A 16,545-nucleotide genomic window follows, 5' to 3' on the forward strand; every position below is an offset into this window, starting at 1 on the left:
TTATGAAAATTTGTTTGTTAGGATAAAATAGTTGTAATTTCTAATTTTAGCATTGTTTCAGACTTACGCCTGCCCTGTTGATGTGTTTTCTTTTCGTTACATATTTGGCAAGATTTATAGGTAGCGGTCCAGGATTTAACGTCGGACAAGCTAGTTTTATAAAGCCTTGTAAAGAGAATTGGTGGTCGTTTTTCTTATATATTCAGAATTACTACAACCCGACGAATTTGGTAATTTAAAAATATAAACTATAAAGTGTCATAGATAAAGGATGCATTATAAGGATTTTTTAATTAATATATTTAACTGATATTTAACTATGGAGTAAGTTTTTACGTTGATGTGGGATTAAAAATTACACAATAAAATTTAATTTCTTGCTATAGGATATCTGTCAAATTTGACGTTTAACGAAATATATGGCTAAAAATCTATTTCCATTTTTCTTAAATCATACATAAGTATTTATTTATTATCAATTTTTTTTTCATCCGTCTAGCTAAAATATATTTTTATTTCTATAATTAATAATTGTTTATCGAGGTAAAACAAGGACTCATATGCAGTGTGGCGCGTTTCATTCGCCTCGGTTGAGTATACGAAAACGGAAAGATGTAGAAACAAAATATTTTATGGGTATATCGGGTGCGTCTCAAAAGTGGGCTACCCCCTATAACTTTTTTATTTTTTCAGATAAAAAACGAGATTTGGTATGTTAGTATATGACATAAATTAGGATTCATTGACGTATTCAATTGTTTTTGGTTACTTTCGGTTTCACCGAAATGGCTACAACTTTTGATTTTTAAATAACACCCTCGGTATTTTTTTATTTTATTCGATAGAAAATGATATATCATATGTCAACTTTTTCGCTTAGGTACTATGTTAAAAACACTAATTCTTAGTCAAGGAGCCCTGGAAAAATAGATTTGATCGTCTAATGTTTTTAGAGTCTTTTCCTGGTCAGTTAGAAAATGCTCAAATCGTATTTTTAATCATATCTCAATTTTTTCAAATACAACAAGGGTAGCTCATTAGCATATTTGGAAAAAGCATTTTTTTACGAATAATTTGATACCATACACTTGGTATTTCGAGTCAAATTTTCATTAAGAACCTCAAGTTATAATTTCAAATAAACCATATGCGAAAATGTCAAAAGGTGACATATGATATGTCATTCTGTTCAGAGTGTCATTTTCCATCGAATAAAGCAATAAAATTCCTAGGGTGTCATTTAAAAATCAAAAGTTGTAGTAATTTCCGGTAAAACAGGAGGTGACCAAAAACAATTGAATATGTCAACATAATATAATAATAGCTCCCGTATATAGCGTTTAACGCCTTGGGAGTAGCAAGGTACAGATTGCCTTGCTAGAGCCGTTCAGTATGCAAGGAAGGTAATGTGGCTAGCACTACGCTTCAACCGCCTATTATTACCTCAGGATTGTGAATCCCAAGTACTCATTTAAGCCTGAGTCGACCAAGGTACCCAAACTATTTTTATTTTAATAAAAATAGTCGGCTGATGAAATGCCGGGTGTAGGATTCGAACCCACCACCTTGAGACTGGTAGACGAGAGCCTGTACCTCTACGCCAACGGGCACCTGAATATGTCAATCAATTCTAATTTATGTCATTTACTAACATACCTAATCTCGTTTTTTTTAACTGAAAAAATAAAACAGTTATAGGGGTGAACCACTTTTGAAACACACCCTGTATGTAGTGAGGCTGGCTATATGCAAAATTTAAAATTATTTTGAAATATACAGGGTGTTTCAGAACTAAGATCCATACCAAAGTTATATTTTTTCCTATGGTTTTTGAGATATTTAAAGATATGCATGCTACAATAGAATAGATTATCAACACGCTGTACATTACTTCTCAGAATTAATTCTTGTGCTGAGTTTAAAGGTAGAGAAATAAACTTTACTGATTTTCTTTGCTTCCTTAGATTTATACAAGGGTACCAAAAATTGCTGATATATTTTAAATATTTTACATGAAATCTTTGTTATTTCAAATACAACACCCTGTATTTTTTAAAATAAATCGAAGCAGATTTAAATGCTCTTTCAAACTGTATTGGGGTTTCCTATACCTATCTAGCTCAGATTTTGAATAAAAAGCGATTTTATTTTTGTTAGAATAGTTGCATTTTTATATTGCTAAACAACGGTTTTGCGAGATTGTGATTATTTTGTCATCGACAAGATGAATAGACGTCATTGGACGGCGCGGTAGAGGAAGCAAATCAAGCTATTGGGTTGCTTCTGGGAGGTGCGCGACATATCGATATGGCTGACTCATTCCATCCATCCAAAGTTTAATGTCTCGCAAAGTGTAATTTCTCGGCTCAATCGATTTAATGACACTGGATCTGACATGGAATGGCATAATAAGGGTAGACCAAGATCGACAAATGCTAGGGAGGACCGAAGCTTACTTAGATGAGCTAGGATGGATCCTACAAGAAACTGCATGCTACTCAGCCAGGATCTTTTTTCTGCCTGCAGAATTTGTGCTACACCACGGATGCGTGACGGTCAAGTGATGGTCTTAAACAGATTAAATGGAGCAGGTTTACATTGCTATAGGCCTCTTAAGGCGCCCTCCGTTGACCGCAGGCCATAAAGGTCAACGTTTGCTCTGGTGTAATGAAAGAGCGAATTGGCTTGATGAGTGGCGTACTATGATGGTCAGTGATGAAGGCCGCTTTTGTTTTCCCACTGACACACGTGAGTGAGCACGAAGACTAGTGGCTTTCATCATACAGCCGTACAGTTCATACCTGGAGACCAAGAAATTCAAAAGTTAATGACCGATATATTCAAGAAGTACATCCATTTGGCGGTGGATGTGCAATGGTCTGGAGTGCCATTTTCTACAGAGGCCGAACGGAGTTGTATGTTTGTGAAGATACAATGAGGTGAAGTTTATGCTGACGACATCATTTATAACAGGATGAATGATTATCGCTGGAATTTTGAACCCAATTTCATATTTATGAATGATGAAGCTCATCCACACAGAGCTAGTAGTCCGGTTTCAATTTGTCAAATATGGGATCCCGTGTGCAGATTTGTGATACAATATTGTGCCATACCTTAAAATTTTCAGTAAACCTTGTAGAATATGAATATTGATGGGCCCTCTCTAGCAAATATGGTAGAGGGGTATATTTTACCCCTTTAATACCCCTAAAAGAACAAAAATTAAATTAAATGAAATTATGGAAACAAATTGTTGCATAATTTTAAAAACTCTTTTTTTGATTTAAGATAACAGAAAATATGGTTTAAAATGTGATAAGGGGTGAGTTTTACTCCTTGCGACGTAAAGGGGTAACTTTTAATGTACGCGTGTTACTTAAAAATACTATATTCTTGTCATGTTTCAAATTTTAAAATAAATCTAAATTAAAATTTGCACTAGAGTATTAGAAGGTGGTACTCACCCCTAATAATATGTCACCCCTAAAATAAAAAAAAATGTATTTTTGTTATTATACTTTTCTGATTTGTCAAATCAGTTTTCAACCAAGATTTTAAAAAAAATATTCTACATATTCTAAAATTCACGTTGTTTTTGACTCGTATAAACGACTCTTTCAAATCAATGGAAAGGGTCAGAAGGCAAAAAGGAGCAAACCCTATACAATATATAGTTAGTGATAAAACTAGTCTTATAAACACAAATCTAAAAAAGCTGCTTCCTCATGCATCGACGAAAGGGGAAATTACACAATATTTCCCAAAACAATGTAATATCACTGGCAAATGAAACTAATCGCAAAGTGTTATGTTCCTTGGAAAATTTCATATTGGCTACAACTGCTTGTGACAATATGATGGACTTGCAGAGCTCACACGAAGAAGCTGATCCAAAATTAATACTTCATTCTGTTAGGTTGCACATGAAACTAAGAGAGGAGTCAATAGGATAAGAATATTTTCACCAGATACTGACGTTTTGTTACTTGGTTTGAGATGTTTTCCTTTGTTTCCAGAAGACACAAACTTTGTAACCATCGGATCAAGTAATCAGGAAATACGTTTACGACCAATTTATGATTCGTTGGGAGAGTTAATGGTAGAAGCTGACGTTACAGGTGCCTTCAAAGGTAAATCAAAAATTAGCTTTTGGAAAAAGTTTCTAACAGCTTCTCCATCTACACTTCAGGCGTTAGCTGCTCGTGGGAAAAATGAAATATTAGCTCAATCTGTTATTGAAGAAATCGAATCTTTTATTTGCGGTGTGTATTTACCAACAAAGAAAAGCTTTAGCAAGTTATCTGACCTGAGATGGTGGATCTTTAGCCAAAAACAAAGTTCCAGCGATAATATGCCACCAACCTTAGCAGCTCTGAAACCAGCAATACTGAGATGCCTTTATCAATGCATGGAATGGTATAAAGACATACTTCCCCATCCTTGTTTACCACCAGCAGCGGAATATGGGTGGAAATTGGTTAATGGTGAATTTGAAACCATAATATGTGATCTTCCGTGCGCCCCCGATGAAGTGTTAAATTTAGTGAGATGCTCACATACCAAAACTAATTGCTCCTAAAGCTGCAAATGTGCCACTTTAAGTGTGGTATGCACAGAGATGGTGTGCATGTGAAAGAAACGTTGAGTCTTGTGCAAATGTCGGTTTTGTAGAGGAAACCAGCTTGGATTCGGAGGACTCATCGGATGACGAGTGTTATACTGTTGTATAACAACATACTGTCGGATGACGAGTGTTATACTGTGTGGTATTATGAAAATTTTAAGGTATCGCCCAATATTGTATCACAAATCTGCAAACGGAATACAAATTCAAACCGGACTATAGGGTAGTGCAAGAATGACTGGCATTTAATAAAATTAATCATTTGCCATTATTCCCGCTATCTCCAGATTTAAACTGCAACAGATATGCTTGGAACATGCCCAGAAGGGCACACCAATTGTCCATGAACCTCCAGTTCTGGACCTAAGGTCACTGAATTATTCCACATCTATGGGATACCTTCGAACAAATTAACTTGGATATTTTAATTTTAAGTATGGCCTCGCCGATTGTTATTAAACATTTTATCAGAAAAAAACAAATGAGTTTCGCTTGTTGAATTATTCACTGTTGTTATTTATTATTATTTAAGTGGAGAAAAAGTGGTAATAAATAGATGTGTAAAATTAAAGAATATATTTTCAGATAAAATTTTGGAAGCTAGTTTTAATAAAGTCGTAATTTGCCATTTATTTCTGTACGCGTTAAATTTGGCAGATATCCGATATCAATATGTTAAGATGTTTTATGTAATTATTTATGGATTTCAAAGTAAAAATTAACATAGGCGTTTACCCAAAATAATAAATGAGTTATCCTATATGATGCATACTTTATCTGTGATAATATAATATAAATAAAACATAATAACCAGTGGCGGCTGTAACTAAAGGGCACAGAGGCACGTGCCACACTATGGTAAAAAGATTAAGTTTACTTGTATAATTTAGGGCATGATCCCATTTCTAGCATGAAAACTGGAAGAATGTATGGTATTTTTGAGGCTGTTCCCAGCCTTCTTCGAAATCACGAGCCGACACCGATAATTACTAATAATTTGATTGGGCCTTTTGTTATATAATATTTTTGGTATTTGAGAATTCCATCCCCATGAAAATTATAATTCAACTATCAAAATTCAACTAACTATAATTACAAATAAATTGAATGTTTAGTTAATTACCAACAATTTTTGCTGTTATCTTATCATGAACCTTATCATCGCTATCATTAATTATTAAGTAAGCCGACACTATTTATTTGCAAATTAAGATATTCATATCTGAAATTTACATGTTAATTTTTATCGTCATAATAAGATATTGTAACATTTATAAATCATACAGGGTGTTTAAAAAAACATGTGCAATCTCTAGTCTATTCCTCACGTAAAACTAAGATTTATTTTTCATATCAACATAGGTGCGATTCTGCTTTGTTTCGTAGCTACAGGGTCTTAAAGACTTAATATTTTTTCGATTTATTCTAATTTTCTTCCAAGTACTTTTAGTGATTTGAATGAAATTTTGAGGTTAAAAATTACTATAACTGCTACATATTTTAATGCTAAAAAAGTGTCGATAAATTCATCAGGGATGTGTATATGGGTTATCATTGGAGTATTTAAAAAAAAACATGTGCGCCACTGACTTTTTTCTTTTCAAGTCTCAAAGGTTTTTTTCGCGAAAAGAATTGAAAATTTGATTTTTTTTTAATTTGTATTATAAAAACATAATATCTTGATAATATGGCAATATATGGTAGTAGATTAAATTTACAAGAAAGAAAACCCAGAAAATATCCAGTTGTTCTCAAAATTTAACAGAATAGTCTTTTTTTTATTTTCAAAGTAAAACAACTCGGGTATTTTGGACTTATTTGAAAAAAGGTAGCGAGAAAATATGTTTCCTTTATCGAGATATACCAGCCCTGAAAATATTTACACTTATTTAATACCCACCCTGTATATATTCACAATTAGTATTTCTAAAATTACCATTTTGTATATTGTTAAAATAATATTATTTATTTCAGCAAAATAATACATTAATTCTCCACATACAGCAAAACACATTTTTTCGTTAACTAGGTTAGCAACATCAGCAGATGACTAAAACTAAACTAGTTTCCTAATGATGCTAGCGGTGTTAAAAGTAATGTATTTTGGTTTCGTGGTGATTGGTATTATTTACTTAATTAACTACTATTATTACTAAATCATTTACTATTATTAGATTGGGGAATTAGTGTTTTATTTCGCAGTTGTAATCACCAAAGATTCCATCGTCAACTCTTTTATTCTTATTTCAGTGTATTACAGCTACTTGGTACTTATCGGCGGATATGCAACTATTTCTTTTTGCCATACCAGTTACAATCTTATTAGCAATGGTATATAAACGCAGATATACAGTTTTTATGGGGATTTTATTTGTGATGAATTTAATATTTATTGTTTTGCCAATTTTCACCAAACTAAAGTTAACTAGGGACCTAGATCCGTAAGTAGGGGCAGTATTTATTAGCATTTTTCAAACTTTAGTTAAAAAACATTTTTTGAGATTTTTTTAATTAAAATATTTTATTTTATTAATATCTAATTATCTAAAATAAGAAACTTTATAAAATGTTTTTCAAAAGCACTTGGTCACTCTGTAGGATCGAATGTTTGATTTTGGAAATAAAGATATAAGACTGTTTTTACATAATACTTTAATTAATATTAATTGAATTATGTTAATTAATATGTAAATATTTTTATTTTTCTACTGAAAATACTTATGTATAATGATATAAATTAGTTAAAAATTACAAAATTACGTATTGTTCAAAAATGGTTCGAAACTATTTAATTAGGAAAATTACAGTTTAAACAAAATTTATTATTTTTTATACTTTTACGGTTATCAGAATAAGTGATTTATGATAAATCAACATACTAAATGCTAATATGTTATACTTTATTTTTATTTTAGTTTTTAACTAAGCATTATAAATATATTTTATTTCAGCGACTTTTCAAGCGAATATGACAGTCACTCACGTCTCAATGTTTACTTCATTGGTTTTATGTTTGGAGCTTACGTGAGACACAATAAACAACATTTGAAAAAAATTAATAATGTAAGATTTTCCACTTTTTTTCATATTACATTAGTACTCTAATAATTAATTATTGATTGAACCTCAAAAATTATGTACTACCAATAAGCAAAATAAGCAATGAGTCCCATCAAAAACAGATTTCTTAAGATCTGAGAATGAAATTCTAAGGAGGATTTCGGGAGGAAAGTCTCTTCTCTGGAATTGACTGCGAGTTTGTTATAAGAGTTGAATGCAAAATCGATATATAAAGGATACCGCTTGGGGTACCGGTCTTAGAAACAAAAAACACGAAAGGAATCATCACATCAATAAATTCGCAACTAACAGGTTTCTGTGAGTTGTGTGAATAGCAAGAGACAAATCAACTAACGTGGCTTCCGTCTCTATTGTATGAATATTGAAATTGTATTTAAATCAGCATTTTATTTATTTAAAAGTCACCAAAGAAGTACACATGACTGATACTAAATAATCATTTTTAAATATTTAAAGAAATGCTATACTTCGATCTTTAATTTTCTAAATTAAATATTGAAAACTAAGTTATTAGTATGAGGCTAAATTAAAATAAGTTGATGATATGTATACCGGTAAGTTTGTAACTAATATATTTGTTTACAGAAATTGAACTTGTTCATTTGGTGTGTTGTTTTGATTGGTATGTACGTTACTGCCTATGTAACTTATGGATTTACATATGAGTATGAAGTTAAAGCTATTGCAATAAGTTTAGGCAGACCAATTTGGTGTTTACAACTCTGTTGGATTGTATATAGTTGTCTTGTTGGTCAAGGAGGTAATGTAGAAATATTTTAGTTATAAACAAATGTTACTATTGTTACGTTTTTCGTCGGTTCCGTGTGGTTCCGTGTCTAATTTATTTAAACACAATTTATTTTACACTAAGTAACAAAACAATAATGATAAAACACTTAAAGAACTATTTACACACTTATTTTTAACCATTTATCTAAAAGGAATTTATTTTGAATTTAGCGCGGCAATTGTACGCGTCGACGGAATCTGTTTGTTTCTGTCCTCCTTGTACCGGCTTAGGGTTAGACAGGGTGTCCCAGAAATAAGTGCAAGTATTTTAACTAGTAGTATAGTTCAAACTCAGAAACACGCCTATGAGGTTTTTTTTTACGAAAAAAAATGATGAAAATTTAAATTTTTTCTTGACATTTTCCGGGAAATTTGAAAAAACTTTTTAGTGCCACGTGTTTATTCACCTGAGATTTCCCTACGGTGTATCTAAACCTTGCAGTGTTGCAACCTCCTATGTTATCCACATTCTACATAGTTCTATATTTATAAATTGATAGACAAATTTCCACCCAAAAAATTAGGAATGTTAAATTTAATCTTTTATCGGTGCTCATTATTAATAATATAGAAAAAAAAAATGTAGTACTTACCCTTTCAATGAAAACTTAACAAAAACCACCGAATATTAACTTCAACATTACCTTTATGACGTTTGCGAAAATCTTTGTTATGCTGCAAAATAACTTTATTTTGGAATAAATTTAATAAAATGATTCATCATAATACATGTTTCACTCAACAATTTTAAGTACGTATTTTGTTTTTTCGCTATTTTTTCGATGTATTTCGACAATGCCATCGAAAACCAACCGTTCATCAAAAATGAGGCGTGTCAACTGGTTCCTTGCCGTGTCGAGCTTGCGTCATGCAACGATATTAAGCGAGGTTGCCGTAGTTTCAACAATTTAAAATTCAAGACATTCGAAACCATCAAATTCGTATTAAAATTTAAAAATAAAACAGAGAAACATGAAAGGAAACAAACAAAACAAAAATGAATTGATTATCGATAAGGTCACAAAAAAATTCTAAAATGTTTATCGTAATTCAGAATTCAATATATCGAAAACAGCCCGACGAATAATCAATTCATTTTTGTTTTGTTTCTTTCCTTTCATGTTTCTCTGTTTTATTTTTAAAATTTAATACGAATTTGATTGCTTTGAATGTTTTGAATTTGAAATTGTAACTACGGCAACGTCGCTTAATATCGTCGCATGACACACGCAAGCCCGCCACGGCGGCGCTGCGCCTCAAAGAACCAGTTGATATGTGGCACTCTTGGTGGACGGTTGGGCTGTTGATGGCATTGTCGAAATACATCGAAAAAATAGCGAAAAAACAAAATACGTATTTAAAATTGTTCGTAAAGTGGCGATAAGAAACAATAATTCTCAATATTTATTCATTTAGAAAGGTATTCAAAGTAATGTGCGCTTTTCAAAGTGTTTTGTAAATCAGTGGCTCAAATTGTGATGAAGCCTATATGAAAAGAATATGTTAGAAATGGGGTCTGTTACTATAGCAGTTATAATAGCATGTAGGTACAAGTAAAGCAGCACAGTGAAGTGTATTTTAGTTAAGTGTGTATCCAAAAAGAGAACTGTCACAGTTACATCGATCTGTCATAAGTATCATTTTTTAATGTTGGGTAAGTTTTTTTTATTTATTTTTTGTAATATCACAATCTTAAAAATGTAATGCATATCTGCAATCTCTGCCAAACTCCTCAGGTGGTGTGGTTTTATGACTTTTTTTAAGCATATACTTTCTTGTCCATATGGCAACACAGGGCGTCGAACTACCTGAGAAGCGGGCTTGATTCGCGTAATTGGAGGTAGTTGGCGATATCTGCCTGCGGTTCTCGAAATGTTACTATTATTTTTTAAAAATTTCAAAGTTAAATAACTCGCTATTTTCAGTTTATTAAAAATGGTAAAGAGAAAATATGTTTCTCTTGACCAGATCTACCACCCCTTAAAATATTTGCACTTATTTCTGGGACACCCTCTATAGCCACAGACAGGGAGCCTAGAATAATCCAGTCCATAGATCATTAGGTGCATATAGAGAAGATTTAGAATGTTCTTGTATGTACGCCACCATTCCAGTGGAACTGGATTGTTCTCGAATGTTCGATTGGCTGATTCACTGCGGTGTCTCTTCTTATGCGATATTAAGGTCATATGGGGGCGGGACATATCAGAATGGGTTACGCTGAGTCCACACAGGTCCGCAACATTATATTATATATATTAGATTTAATGTTTTAGATTTATTTTAGATTTTAATTGGTACGTTAATACAATCAGTGTTTATTTTATTAAGGCATATTTGCCAAATCTGTTGACCCTAATTTAAGTTTTTTAAATATAAATTTTATTTATTTTTTGTAATAGGTACTGTTTTTCTATTTTTACACAATACCAAAAGCTTTTTTATTTTACATTTATAAAAAGACATTTATTTAAAAAGAAACTATTACTCCATTATATACAGAGAATTATTTCTATATCATCGCTGTTTTTAGGTATTATCAACTGGTTTTTATCTTGTGGATTCATGCAACTTGGAGGAAAGCTAGTATACTGCCTTTATCTCATGCATGGACCCATAATATCTTATACAGCTATGGAAACTAGAACAACATTGCATTTTACCGACTATATTTTGGTAAGTGAATATACGTAGGTTGTACTACTAAAATTTAAATTATTCACGATTATATTACTGATGTTATTATAATCATCAAGTAGAAAATAATTGATTACTAAATATCTCGTCATCAGCTTTAAGAATAATTGTCCGGATGGTCTTCCGTGACAAAGTAGTATGTAGAGGTGGGCAAAGATTGAACAATCGTTCATTCGAACGAGTATTAAAAATGAATTGTGAGATTCGATTCATTGCTTGCAATGCGGTTCGTTGAATTGAATCCTGACCAGCACGGATCCATACCATTTGAACGATCGTTCGTTTCTACGGCGCGGCGTTGCCGGCGATTTTATAAGAATAAATGCAGGCACCAATATTTATACTTGAACAAAAGCCCTAAACAAACATCACGGGCATAAAATGCAAACGATAAGAAAGTTATTTACAAGAAAAAACATATTTATGCTGTGCTTAGTACGGGAGTATCTGTAAGATATTTAATTTCCACCTTAATATTTTTGTTAAAAATAGTCTAAATAGAGGTTGTTGACCTCTCCTCAATGTGATAAAAAAACGGCGTCAGCGATGGTTATAAAATGAAGATCGCTGTCATTTTATATGTAAACTTATTTGGGGAATGTCATCGATGTTCATTTCCAAGCCAACTGGACGCCATTTTTTTTTCGATCATGCGGTAGTATTATATACTATTTATTACGATTATTAAACCGGAATTAAAATATGGCTCTAAAAATATTAAATTGGTATTAAGAAGTCTTTAAATAAGTAGTATATATAGATTGGATTGATAATTTATTATTATTGGTAAAATAATCAATCCAATTACGCCAGTGTCATAAAATGTTGAAAAACAAATGAAAGAACTGTATATTTCTTTTTCTGGTCCCTTAAGTAATTGTCCTACCAAATTATCGCGGGTAGTGCCACTTACGATTCTTGTTTTTATGAAACGTAAATGGTGCATGTGGTTCGTTCAAACGAATAAATCGTAGGAGTCGATTCAATATGAGAAATTGAACTGTGTGATTCGATTCACTAAAAAGAATCGTAATGCCCTTCACTACTACTTTGGCTATTCTTTTGGTAGACATATTATTTGACATGCTCTATTCTTTTCTCTTTATTCACAGATTTTTGCCTTTGTCTATGTTTCTTTTCTTGTCGTTCAATGTGTATCATTGTTGATATTTTTAATATATTTTTAGTATAGACTATATCTGCTGTTTTTAAAATCCTTTATGTTACGGCTAATACTATACGGGTACACTTGTTACTGCCTTGTGGACCCTAGTTTCTGTGCCATATGTCATAGAGATCAAACGCATGATTGGTAGATTCTAGATTTACAATCATCACTTGTTGGAAATCTAGAGTCCCGTATTGTACAGATTACTGAGTTGTCTATATTTTTATCACTTTTCCAGAAATCCGGCGCTTGTGATTTATCATCCAACTTATTGGACTTAACATTTATTCGACTGATATTTGTGGATAATTTTGTTTTCTATTGCTAATTTAAAATACAGAGCTTCTTTTGTTTTGTTCTGCAGCAGGTGATGGGAAAAAATAACAGTAAATCAAAAAGTCCATCTAGCGTTTATTGATTTGGAGAAAGCGTACTACTCTTATTCCCCGCAGCAAGATATGGGAAGTCTTGAATATTTTAGAAGTAGATAGACCTCTACTTAAGATAAGAAAAGAGCTACATAAAGCAAATGAATCGTACTTGCATACAGCTTATCTCCTCTGATCTTCAATGCTTACTTCGAAGTAGCCCTTAGGGAATGGAAGAGGAGATGTCAATATCTATATCTATCGTATGGCTAAACATCACAACAAAACACATGAGACCATAATCATTGTACAAGAAAAGAGCAGGAAGTAAATATGTGTGTTATGTAGCTGAATAGTCTGACAGAGTCTAAAATGTACAAACAAACATACATATAACAAGTATTGTAATGAAGTTCATAAAATTTCTGGGCCACCCTGTATATTATATTAATATTATACTAGAATAATAGAGACTTGATTCTCTTGTAATAATGACAGGCAGTGTATTTTATTGTTAACTCATTATTGTAATGAACTTCATTAGTGTTTCTATTGTTGAATTAAATAAGTTAAATATTTAATTGCCATTTTGTAAGAGAGTTTTGATCGGTTTTGGTCGCCGTGGTTCGGTGCGAGAAACCGAGACGTTTGCGCCGCTCTCCCTACCAGTGCAGGTTGAGTGGAGGGGAGCGTAGTCGAGTACCTCGGCCGCACTAGCACTACGGAGTTAGTTAGCGGTCGTACGTGAACCAGTGAGGTTCGAGTCCGGAGTGCCCTGCCAAGTGTCCTGCTGCCAGCCGCCTGCCGCCGTATTGTATAAGGTAAGCACCCACCGCCAAAGTGATCGAGAGTAGGTCGTATTCTTTTTATTGTTAATACCGTTTACTTTACTGCCTTGACGCGTTATAGGGATAAGGGAGACAGAGATAGTTAGAACGCGCGATCGCAAAGGCCGGCAAAACTTGTGTTCGTTCAGGGCCAACTGTCCTATAGCAGGTGGGGGAGCCGAACGGATCACGTGGACGCGAGGAAAGCGCGCGATCGCAAAAGCTGGCAAAGCTTGTATTCGTTCAGGGCCAACTGTCCTCTAGCAGGTGGGGGAGCTGAACGGATCACGTGGACGCGAGGAAAGCGCGCGATCGCAAAAGCTGGCAAAGCTTGTATTCGTTCAGGGCCAACTGTCCTCTAGCAGGTGGGGGAGCTGAACGGATCACGTGGACGCGAGGAAAGCGCGCGATCGCAAAAGCTGGCAAAGCTTGTATTCGTTCAGGGCCAACTGTCCTCTAGCAGGTGGGGGAGCTGAACGGATCACGTGGACGCGAGGAAAGCGCGCGATCGTAAAAGCCGGCAAAACTTGTGTTCGTTCAGGGCCAACTGTCCTCTAGCAGGTGGGGGAGCTGAACGGATCACGTGGACGCGAAGACCGGGCGGTGTGTGTGCGGCCTGCGTTTCACGAAACGACGTACCACTCGCCGAGACGTCGCTAATTTCATGATCCAGGGCTCGTGTTTGTATATCCCACAGGACGCCGTGTCGTTCTACTGCGAACGATCCGGGGCTCGCGTGCGTACCTATCCCACAGGACGCCGTTTCGTTCTACTGCGAACGATCCAGGGCTCGCGTGCGTACCTATCCCACAGGATGCCGTTTCGTTCTACTGCGAACGATCCGGGGCTCGCGTGCGTACCTATCCAACAGGACGCCGTTTCGTTCTACTGCGAACGATCCAGGGCTCGCGTGCGTACCTATCCCACAGGACGCCGTTTCGTTCTACTGCGAACGATCCGGGGCTCGCGTGCCTACCTATCCCACAGGACGCCGTTTCGTTCTACTGCGAACGATCCAGGGCTCGCGTGCGTACCTATCCCACAGGACGCCGTTTCGTTCTACTGCGAACGATCCAGGGCTCGCGTTTGTCTATCCCGGGACGCCTGTAATGACGTCGCCGACGTTTAGAAAGTCGGTTTATAAAAGAGTATGTCGCTCCGGTACGTACATGTCTGTGTTTACTAGGACGCTCTTAAGTTAGACGCCGGTTAGAAACTCGCGTCGTTTTATTTACTAGAACGTCATGTCAAAAACGCGCTTTGAATTCGCGTGATTAAATCGGACAGTGAGTTGCATATCGAGATGATACGGTCAAAACTCTAGAGGTACTCGGTTGTTATTGTAAATTTTATTTTACGGGTCTTTTTTTACGGAAATTTTCTTTCACTTTCATTACAATTTAAAGTCGTGAAACTTCCTAGGGTATTTAGTATATAGTTAATTAATTAAATAAAGCCTTAATGTTACGTTATAGTTAACTGTGTGTTTTATTTCTTTTCATTTCATCACTCCCTTGTATCTCCACTGTATAAAAGCTACCCGTATTGGCGAAACGTGGACCTCTTCCACTATAAATAACAGAGGTGGCGCCCGAGAGATTTAAATTTACTACTGTACGCCAATAAGGCTATTTATTTTTCACTGAACCAAAGAAAAATAAATTGGGACTCTTACAGTATCACAAACAAACATCTAAACTAGGAATGTATTCGACTGCACTGTCACTGTCTGTAGCTTCCAGGAAATTATCAAAGGGACCGGAATAGGATATTAATGGGCATGCTTTTACTTTTTATATGCCGGATAGTCTGCCGGTGTTGCAGTCGTATTGTGAGGAAGCTGACTTTCCCCATTTAAACATAGAATCAGCACACCCCCATGATATGTCCTTATCCTGTTCAACGCAGACCATGTTTTACGTGGTATGTCAAAGTATGGGAATATGCATTGGGGACGATACACTATATACCCTGATCTTTGCAGACGATCAGGTCGTGATTGCGCAGGACTCATACGATCTGGAGTTCATGGCTAAAATGCTTTATCAAGAATACAACAAATGGGGACTTATATTAGTCAGGTATGACTTAGTTCGTCATTAGGACTTAGTCTAAAAAGATGGAATACTTAGCTGTCAATTCGAACGCTTGTTTTGAAATCTTCATTGGTTCAACAAGCAGACAAATTTAAATATTTGGGTGCTACTATCAACAACGAGGGTTTGGGCAAAGAAGAAATATAAAACTGAATTCAAAATATCAAACAAATTATTGGATGTCTTAGTAGTCAGTTCTTTGCTATGTTCAGAGCTATGGACCCTGAGTGCAGACGCGAAGCGCAAAATTCAAGTTGTTGAAATGGACTACCTTAGAAGAAGGTATATCTAGGATGGAAAAAAAGACAAACATTAAGGTCAGGGGTATCATGAATGCATCGGAGGAAACATTACTAAAATGGTTTGGACACGTTCTACGTATGCCGGAGAATAGGTGGCGTAAAAAAGTTTTTCAATGGGGAAAAATAAAAAGAGGAAATGAATTAATGACGATAAAACTGTACTTTTTTTATTACATTATGATGTTATGAATACTAACTTTAGTAAAAAAATATTTTGTCTAATAGAGAAAAAAATATAAGTCATAATTTATACAAAATTTTATTTCAGTTCTATAACTTCTGTGGTCATTTGATCGTTACAACATTCGTAGCAATATTTTGGACATTGGCTTTTGAGTCGCCAGTAATAATTTTGGAGAAAGCATTATTACGAGGGAGCGGACGCAGTAAGTATACAAAAAATAAAATCTTTACACAAGTCACATACCTACTTTAGATTTAAGCTTCATTCAGAACCTCGCACTTAGTGGAATAAATTAGTGGTTTCAATTAGCGATGGGAACTATCGAATGAATTAGACTATCGAATGGTTAATGAATGAATGATTTCAACTATCGAATGATTTTATTCGAATAAAATCATTCATTCAT

At 34.5% G+C, this 16,545-nt stretch overlaps 1 protein-coding gene across 1 annotated transcript in view; it reads left to right on the plus strand.

Moving 5' to 3' along the window:
• LOC115875002 (nose resistant to fluoxetine protein 6-like) overlaps positions 1-16,391 on the plus strand; it is an 86,748-nt gene extending 70,357 nt beyond the window's left edge. Inside the window, exons 7-12 of the mRNA XM_030890314.1 lie at positions 62-230; positions 6,878-7,068; positions 7,579-7,690; positions 8,294-8,468; positions 11,031-11,173; positions 16,224-16,391. Coding sequence (XP_030746174.1) covers positions 62-230; positions 6,878-7,068; positions 7,579-7,690; positions 8,294-8,468; positions 11,031-11,173; positions 16,224-16,391 — 958 coding nt within the window. The remainder of the gene's footprint in view (positions 1-61; positions 231-6,877; positions 7,069-7,578; positions 7,691-8,293; positions 8,469-11,030; positions 11,174-16,223) is intronic.
• Positions 16,392-16,545: the final 154 nt, after the last annotated feature.

This window comes from Sitophilus oryzae, unplaced genomic scaffold (genome assembly GCF_002938485.1).
Source record: "Sitophilus oryzae breed Bouriz unplaced genomic scaffold, Soryzae_2.0 scaffold_1312_pilon_pilon, whole genome shotgun sequence".
Taxonomy (NCBI): Eukaryota; Metazoa; Arthropoda; class Insecta; order Coleoptera; family Curculionidae; genus Sitophilus; species Sitophilus oryzae.